Consider the following 8,459-nt stretch of genomic DNA (forward strand, 5'->3'; position numbering starts at 1 on the left):
AAAATTCATTAGACTATAGACAATCAGTAATTTTAATTTTTTTTGAACCTTGTTGAGCAAGAAGTTTATGTGTTCACCTTTTGAGGGTTTATCATATCGATCTGTTAAATGTGGTTTTTAAATATTTTTTTTAGAAGCGTTCATATAGTGTTGTTCATGACTTTCCCGAATTATAACACTCAGTCGACATCTTAATTTCAAGGTTGAGATACAACACTGGGTTGACATCTCATATGTTAAATTGGATTTGTTTTAGAATTTTTAACTTTTATCATTAGTTAAAGTTATAAACCGAAAAAATCAAACTAAACCGAACTAAATCGATAAGAACCAAACCAACGGTTATTTTTTTATTCAGTTTAGTTTGATTTTAGAAATTTAAAAACCGATTAAGTTGATTTGATTATAATTTTGACCAATAACTGATCCAAACCCACCCATGAACACGGATACATATGCAATGCTTACTCCTCTTCCTTCAAAGTAATTTTATACGCGTATGATTGTGTCCCGATTAGAAAAATATGTACAAATAACGTATCCATACCACAATTTTTGTAACCTTCTTTTCAATGATTGATGCAGCAATAAGTTCCATTTCACTAAACTGAAGCGTGGCAGAATAGATACATACATCACTATGAAGATTTACTAATATTACATACATACAACATTTTTAAAACATATTTTGATTTCCATAATTGTGAGACTCAAAAATTTAGAAGAATTCTTCCTTATGCACTGCCTAACTGAATTATATTTCTGAATGATTTGCAGTCATCAGACAAGACTCAACTCATCCGATAGCGATACACCTTTAGAGATCTCGTTTAACTCAGCAGCAGCAATCTTTTTTCGCAGCGCCAACAGCTGCTCTCCAGCATCACATATGTATGCAGAAGCTTGTCTGCCTGAAAGAGTTGCCCCTTCCATACTATCGATGTAGTCCTGCAGAAAACAAGAATTTTCACATATGATGAAAGCTGAACAACCAAAAGATCACCAGTGCTGCATGCCCGTGAAACGAAATATCACAGGTTGTATTGCAATACTCAGTGGCGGATGTACATGGAAGCAAGGGGTTTCGTCCGAATCCCCTTCGTCGGAAAATTATAGTAAATTTTTTTTTTTATGTATAAATAGTAGAGGTTGAACCCCCTTCGACTAATCCGTATATGTACTACTGAACCCCCTTACTAAAATTCCTAGATCCACCCCTGGCAATACTTGGCTGCAGCTCATCGTTAAATTTCACACAAGAAATTTGTACTATTCGTTGCCATTTCTACCATCCTGTATAAAGGTGTCCTGATCTAATAGTTTAAAGTTTCAAAGTCTCTGATTGTCGTTAGTTGCATATCATCTCATCTATACAGCAATCAAGAACAAGAAGTTTCTTGTAATATTACTTTCTGAGAGACCATTTCAATCAGATTCAGATACTACTATCAATGCATGTGTCATACAGAATACGCACTTGTATAGACATAATAGATCAATTTATAGTCACCCCTTTTCCTTGAAAAGAAGCATCACATGTTGAATACGCAAATCAAAGAAGTAAGAATAATGGGTAAAAACAGACTACCTGTTTTGTATATGAGCCAGCAAGAAAGAAATTTTCCACTGGCGTCTTTTGATCAGGTCTGAACGGGTCTTTACCAGGTCCTTCACGATATAAGGATTGCCCAATCTTCACAACTGATGACCAGGTTATCTCAAGACCTTGGGAAGAAGGAAATAACGCCAAAACCTGATACCAAAACATCTTACACATTAAGAAGCCACTTTTACAACATGCGATGCGCTCTTACCGCTAGACCAAAGCCCAAGGGACGCTAACTAAACGCTATATTAGCTACGCAGTGATTGTTTTTCTTGTGCGGCCACTCAAATGTTGTAATATTTTATGCTCGGATTAATTATACAAATATGACCAACCAAATAACCCCTGAAATATGAGCTTCCATTCCCCTACCCAACTATTTGATCTAATATCTGCACCAAATTGATGCATCAACCTTGAGTTGCTATTGAGTAAAATCATGGTTTAAGTTGATCCGTGCTCCAGCTTAAGAGTGCAATTGATGATATTTAGTTTTGACGATCTGTCCCTGGCATAAATTGTTCCCTACCAATCTTCTTATCATCCACTAGCACACACAAGAACATGTGGGTACTAAGGTTTCCAGAAAACGAAAAAAAGAGACACATATCAGAAGCCAAATTACCTGCTTTGACACTCTTCTTATGATTTCTTCATTTGGTAGAGGCATGTAAGGGTCGCCAGGCGTAAGGACACATCTGAAGGCACCGACATAGAGGAGAATAGATCAGAGAAGAATGAGATAACCAGAAGACTTAAATCTAATCAGGATATTTCATGAGTTGCTGAGCAGTTATCTGATAGTAAAGATAAGAGCATTATTCCTTACTGAAGCAACGAGCCTTGTCCCTCAATGTAATAATCTTCTGGAGATGCCAATGCAAGGTCTGCAAAACAAGAGAAATCTGCATCTGGCGTGTACAGGAGATTGTCCAAACCTGTAGCGCGCTTTGATTGCCTGAATTACAGAGAATTGTTATCTAATAAATAGATTAGTATTTCTTTCATCATAAAAAATCTTCATATTGAGCTTAGTTGTTTCTGAGCCACAAATGTATCACCTTGAACGCTCCAAGTCCTGCAACTCCGTAACCCAGCCATTGTATCGTAGTTGCACAGTAACAACAGGCACTCCAATCAGTTTGTAAATGTTGCCAAAGAATTCCAATTCCCTCCACTTCTGAGGTACTAATCTTTTAATTCCAGGTACATCACATGCTGCAATTAGATATCAGCCAAAGCAGTTTCAGTTTCATGCTGTCGAAAAGGAAGGAAATGAGGGAAGATACACGTCCAATCATATAGTTGATTACCAACCGGCAACATAGGCATCAGCTTTTACAATTTTCTTCTGAGTGGCCTGTACATAGACACCATTAGCAGTTGATTAACACATCCGCACTTGCAAAGCAGCATGAAGTACTTATATATGCATAAAAAACCCTAGCATTTGAACCTATTGAAAGATATTCTTTTCAAAGGTGATAAAATCGACGAAATAAATTTTTTCACCTTTGACATGGCAAGCCCGCTAACATACATGCTTCCATCAGAGGATGTCTCGTAGAGTACCTCTCTGCATCCCCACCTCAGATGGAACCTGCGAGCAGAGAATAGATTCAGAAAAGAGATAATTCAAGGTCTAAATCTGCAAATTCAACAGTTAGCAGCTGTTCCCAAATTTGATCTTACCTTCCCCCCTTGTCTATGATGTACTTCTTAATTGGACCACTCAAATAAACGTCAGGAGAACCTTTAAGCATGCGCAGTAGGGAAGCCTCCGTTTTAGTGGCAAATAATGCAAATATAGTGAGCATACACCGAGCACTGATATTGTCACAGTCAATGAATCCAAGAGCATATGCAACAGGATCCCACATCCTCTGGATGCTAGCGCGCGTCCCTCCTTTAGACATAAACCAATCAGAAAAGCTTACCTGAAATAGATTTACATAATATAAGGAACAAGTAACCAGGAGGGGACACTTCCTTGCAGAGAAAAAGACTATCTGACTTATTAACAAGAAGGAAAAAAAGGAAACAATCCTTACACTATCTAGATCACGTATCTGCTGCAATGCGCCATCTGGATCAACTAAAGCCCGCACCACTGGACTAAGGGCAAGAGCTACAGCATTTCTAGCTTTATCATAAGTCTGTCATTTAAAGAGAGGAACACGTTATCGATGATCACATAGAAATGAGCATTGATCGAGGTCTCTAACAACAGCAACACAGAAATAACAAAACTGATTTTCTTCTCTCTTCTGTTTCAAGCAAATCACTAATTAATAATGGCAGACAACCAGTCCAAAGATCACTCTTATACCATTCTATGCTCTATGCATGTTACCTGTTGAACAAGGAGCTGATGAAATTGCAAGTTGCAGTAATTATTAAAGCCATGTGTGTGATATTTCTGTCTATGGAAAAAAACTCAAAAGAGAGAAAAAAAAAAAAAAGAAGTTGGTCCTCTCAGGTTTGCCTTTAGTTTAGCCTGTCAATTGTGCCCTCAAAGTGTTCTGACCGTTTCTTATACTCTTCACCACTAACAATTTCTCTTTACATGATTGGATTAGACCACTGTGTCTTTATAGTTTTACATGCTCAAAGTACATATATTAAGTAACAACGCTTGCAAGAACTTCAGAACAGCTAAGGAAAAGAATAATTTTTCACAAGAAAATATCATTGCATACAATATGAAGCCGCCACCTAATATTAATTTTCATTTCCCACTATAGAGTTACAGGACTACTTAGATAGCTCTGAAAATAAATTCACTAACCTCTTCTCCTACCATCTTAAAACCAGATATAGAAACTACTGAAACGTGATGCAGTTTTCAAAACTGTATCACGTGATACAAAATAAATTCAAATTTTGCTTTTCTGTTTGGTAATATTATCGTACTCTGTTCATCGGCCTTCCCTTTTTCTTTTCTTTTTTCAAAAGTACAAAAGTATTTAATGATATAAGACCACGATGCTATCAACAATTAGTGCAAGGTATGGATGTAGCTCAACCGCGAACATCTAATCCATTGTTCCACCTACCTACACAACATGGAGTTCTAGTTTTACACCGAAAGGAATAAATGAAACAAAAAAGACTCTAGGCCATTACACTTCTCTTAAATATTCTACTATATCTTTCCTTCCGGATTATGAAACGAGCTGTTCCCCAAGTCATTCTCTTGCCCAATCTTCTTTAGCATCTATCCCTTAAGCTTTTCTGCTATCTTTGGCATCAACCACGCAATATTGAATAACGAGAATATAAGATCCATAACTGTGAAGTGTATTAACGATGCAAATAGCACATAGTACATGTGCTTTCCTTGCTCCTTACATTAAATTTTTCAGCATAGTATTGCCGGTCTAACCACACACAAGTAAAGAAAGGGACCTCTCAATGCCCTAATATGCTGCTATATGTTTTCTACACTTACTTCGTTTCAACCCTTCCAATAAATTCTGCATTGAGGGAACTAGTGAGAAGGATTTGACCCCTTTCGTTTCGCCCAGTAGCGGAGCCACCTTATGATTAGGGGATTCACCCGACCCCCTTTGGTGGAAAATTATATTATTTAGACATGGTTAAAATTATTTTCTATGTATATATAATTGATGTTGAACCCCCTTCGGCTAGTTCGTGTGCCTACTTTCGATTTTGAACCCCCTTGGTAAAACTTCTGGCTCCGCCACTGCTTTCAGCCTTCATGTCTTACCCCTCCATCTTTCTGGACTAGGCATGATGCTTAGTATAAGGTATAGCATGTATTGAAAATCAATTACCAGGAGACATTAGCATGTTACCTTTAGTTGATTAGTAGACAAAAATGCATTAATTCCATGTAAGGGCGCTCCAACTGGAAAGCGGAAATCAAGCTCTGCGTTGAGGCATAGACAGCAAATTGTAAATAAAACAGACCATGTTAACTTTTATATATTGGAAGACATGTTCCTCGAGGAGTCATTTGTGAGAACATTTTAAAGTTTTCCTATCTGAAAGATTTTGAATCACAAAATAAAATCATACCCCCTATTTCACCCCCTTTATTTACAAATGTGTGAGTATGCTCCTTCACTAGCAGATTTTTTTCAGCACCCACCTACATAAACCAGGAAAAAAGAAATAGAATTAATTAACTGATAATCATGAAACAGGAAAAAAAAACTATCAAGACACCTTGGTACTTTATTATCCATGTTCTACTATCAAATGAAGTCTAATCTTAGGTATTTCTACTAGCAAAAGTACTCGGCAGAAACCTTACTCTAAAATATTGGAAATGCACCTTAACTATCAGTGAGCAGCAATACCGTTCTATTCTAAGTACCGTGGACTCTTCACTTGTGATGCTGCACCCGTGTCGAATTCTCCAAAAATACACTAACTTTGGAGAATACAACATGCACCCTTTAACATTTTTGAAGAGTCCAAGCAACATAGGTTCTATTGCATGCTCAACCACTCAGTAAGTAGAAATACAATAAAACTATGAGTGGCGAGCTCTGTGCACCTTTTTCATCAGACGGAATAGATTATTATAGCAACCAAAGAACACGTGCAGTCCCATTTCAATGTGGTTCCCACGTTTATCAACAAAAGAACCCACTTTCCCACCAATGAAGGTCCTTGATTCATATATATCCACCTGAAAGAAAAGTAGAAGACATGATGTATTCCAGGTCACAGCGAAAAACATTTTATAAAGACAACTCTTTCTTTTTCATTTTTTTTGTTTTTTGGTTAATAGGTTTGTTTCCGAGTGGATTGATTATAGCACTTCTTGAAAGGGATGTTAGACTTCTGAACCTCATGTCCTTGATCCAAGAGCTCCACAGCAGTCGACATGCCTGCAAGGCCAGCTCCAATAATAGCTACTTTCAGCTTTGGCCCCCGATAATGTTCAGGTTCAGGTGGAAATAGCCCTTTTGGAGCTGCAAGTTGAAATTTGTTTCAGCAGCAGTAAATTGACTTATACAACAGAAATTGTCCCTCCTGATTTCAAGACACTATACCAGAACTTCTTTTACCTTATTTAGATATTTCTTTTTAAATATTTTGGTACAACATCTTGTTTATCTTTAAATTACGTAAGAGGTATATATTTCAGGTGTCTAAAGAGAGAAGCTTGAAACTATTATGGAGTTCTTTCATTTTCCAACCGCTGCCAGTGCTTCTGTTCCAATAATAGATAAAGGCTAAGTTGCTCGGACTCTCCGAAAATGTTGCCGCACCCGTGTCGGATCCTCCAAAAATGCGCTACTTTTGAAGGATCCGACACGCACCCGATTACATTTTTGAAGAGTCCGAGCAACATAGGATAAAGGAACCCCCCCCCCCCACCCCCCCCCCCCCAAAAAAAAAAAGAAGAGATCCTGATATTCTTGACATATCCAATCCTAGACTGATCCTGAGAAAGCAAGTAGACAAAAGCAAGTGAGTTTGTACTTCTCCCCGTTTCAGATTTTTAATCAATATTGCCTCACCCTTTCCCCGTTCCCCCACCGCAAACAGAAAGTTTTTCGCAACGTAATTCAATCTGAAACTATTTGGAGCAACAAGATTATAAGAATCCATTCCTCTGACCTATCGCTACTTACTCTTTTATTGGATTAATGGTTTAGATGTGATGCATTAGCATTAGTCCTTGAAAATCAAAATTTGACATGAAATGCAAGAAGCCATGATTTGCTAGACAATATTCCTTTTAGACGAAGAAATCTACGATTGGAAAGTGTTAGAATATGAGTAGGAATAGGAATAACATATAAAATCCTACTTGGAAAAGAATTGTAATGTAGTGTCCTATTAGGAAAAGGATTGGAATGTACTGTCTATAAATAGTGCCTCAATGTAATAATGTAGTTACAACAATTCAATAATATTTTTCTCTTATATTTTCTCACATGGTATCAGAGCTTCCACGATCTTGGTAAAGAATCAAATAGTTTCCGCTGCCGGCGGGCGGCTATAATCCATATATGCCGCCCGTCTGGCCAATGATTATGTTAGAAAAAGTTGAGTTATTGGCTCACTGTACATCTTTCTAGTGACTATTTTCTCATATCTTTGCGTAGCACCATACATCTGTCCGGTGACTACTTTTTCATATCTATTTTTCTTAGCACCATACTTCTTTTCGATGACTATTTTCTCATATCTAATTCGTGTAGCACCGTGCATTTTTCCAAACTACTGTCTCATATCTGAGTTGCATAGAATCATGCATCTTTCTGGTGACTCCTCAGATTTAATTTACATAGTTCCGTACGTCTTTCTGGTGACTCTTCATATCTTTTTTAGTAGGGTAGTGCCATCATTCCGACCCTGCCCATATAATTTCTCTTTTCCAGTAGGATCGTGTCGTCATTCCGACCTTACTCATATAATTTCTATTTCTCAATAGGGTCGTGCCGTCATTCCGACCCTATACATATTTCTCTTTTTCAGTAGGGTCGTGTCATCATTCCGACCCTACCCATATACCTTTTTTTCCTCAGATTGTAGTCACTTTTCAGCCATCAAATCTAATAATCCGGCGTGTGAGCATGTTTCGGCTAAGTTTCCGGTGACTTTCATGTTCAAGATCTACTCGTCTCTTGATTTCGTGATGTCCCGTATATTTTATACCAGTTTTCGGCAATTTTCCAGCGACACATCGACTTTACGGCAATATTTACTACTTTTCGGATCACTTTTTTAGTTTGTTCCGTTTCAATTGAGGTCTCCTAGACGTTCAAAGCAGTCCTTATCAGTTTTCTTGCAGATATCTTCACCAAGTCCCTCACCGATTCTCATATTAGTTACATCCATAACAAGCTTGGTACATATGTCTTCTATG

General features: G+C 37.6%; 1 protein-coding gene across 1 annotated transcript in view; it reads right to left on the reverse strand.

The window, feature by feature from the left end:
• Positions 1–574: 574 nt before the first annotated feature.
• LOC107839468 (zeta-carotene desaturase, chloroplastic/chromoplastic) overlaps positions 575–8,459 on the reverse strand; it is a 10,616-nt gene continuing 2,731 nt past the window's right edge. Inside the window, 13 exon segments of the mRNA NM_001324568.1 lie at positions 575–948; positions 1,589–1,753; positions 2,232–2,304; positions 2,436–2,564; positions 2,668–2,824; positions 2,924–2,966; positions 3,119–3,206; positions 3,299–3,543; positions 3,658–3,762; positions 5,425–5,498; positions 5,648–5,720; positions 6,132–6,266; positions 6,428–6,552. Coding sequence (NP_001311497.1) covers positions 781–948; positions 1,589–1,753; positions 2,232–2,304; positions 2,436–2,564; positions 2,668–2,824; positions 2,924–2,966; positions 3,119–3,206; positions 3,299–3,543; positions 3,658–3,762; positions 5,425–5,498; positions 5,648–5,720; positions 6,132–6,266; positions 6,428–6,552 — 1,580 coding nt within the window. The 3' untranslated portion in view covers positions 575–780.

This window comes from Capsicum annuum, chromosome 8 (genome assembly GCF_002878395.1).
Source record: "Capsicum annuum cultivar UCD-10X-F1 chromosome 8, UCD10Xv1.1, whole genome shotgun sequence".
Taxonomy (NCBI): Eukaryota; Viridiplantae; Streptophyta; class Magnoliopsida; order Solanales; family Solanaceae; genus Capsicum; species Capsicum annuum.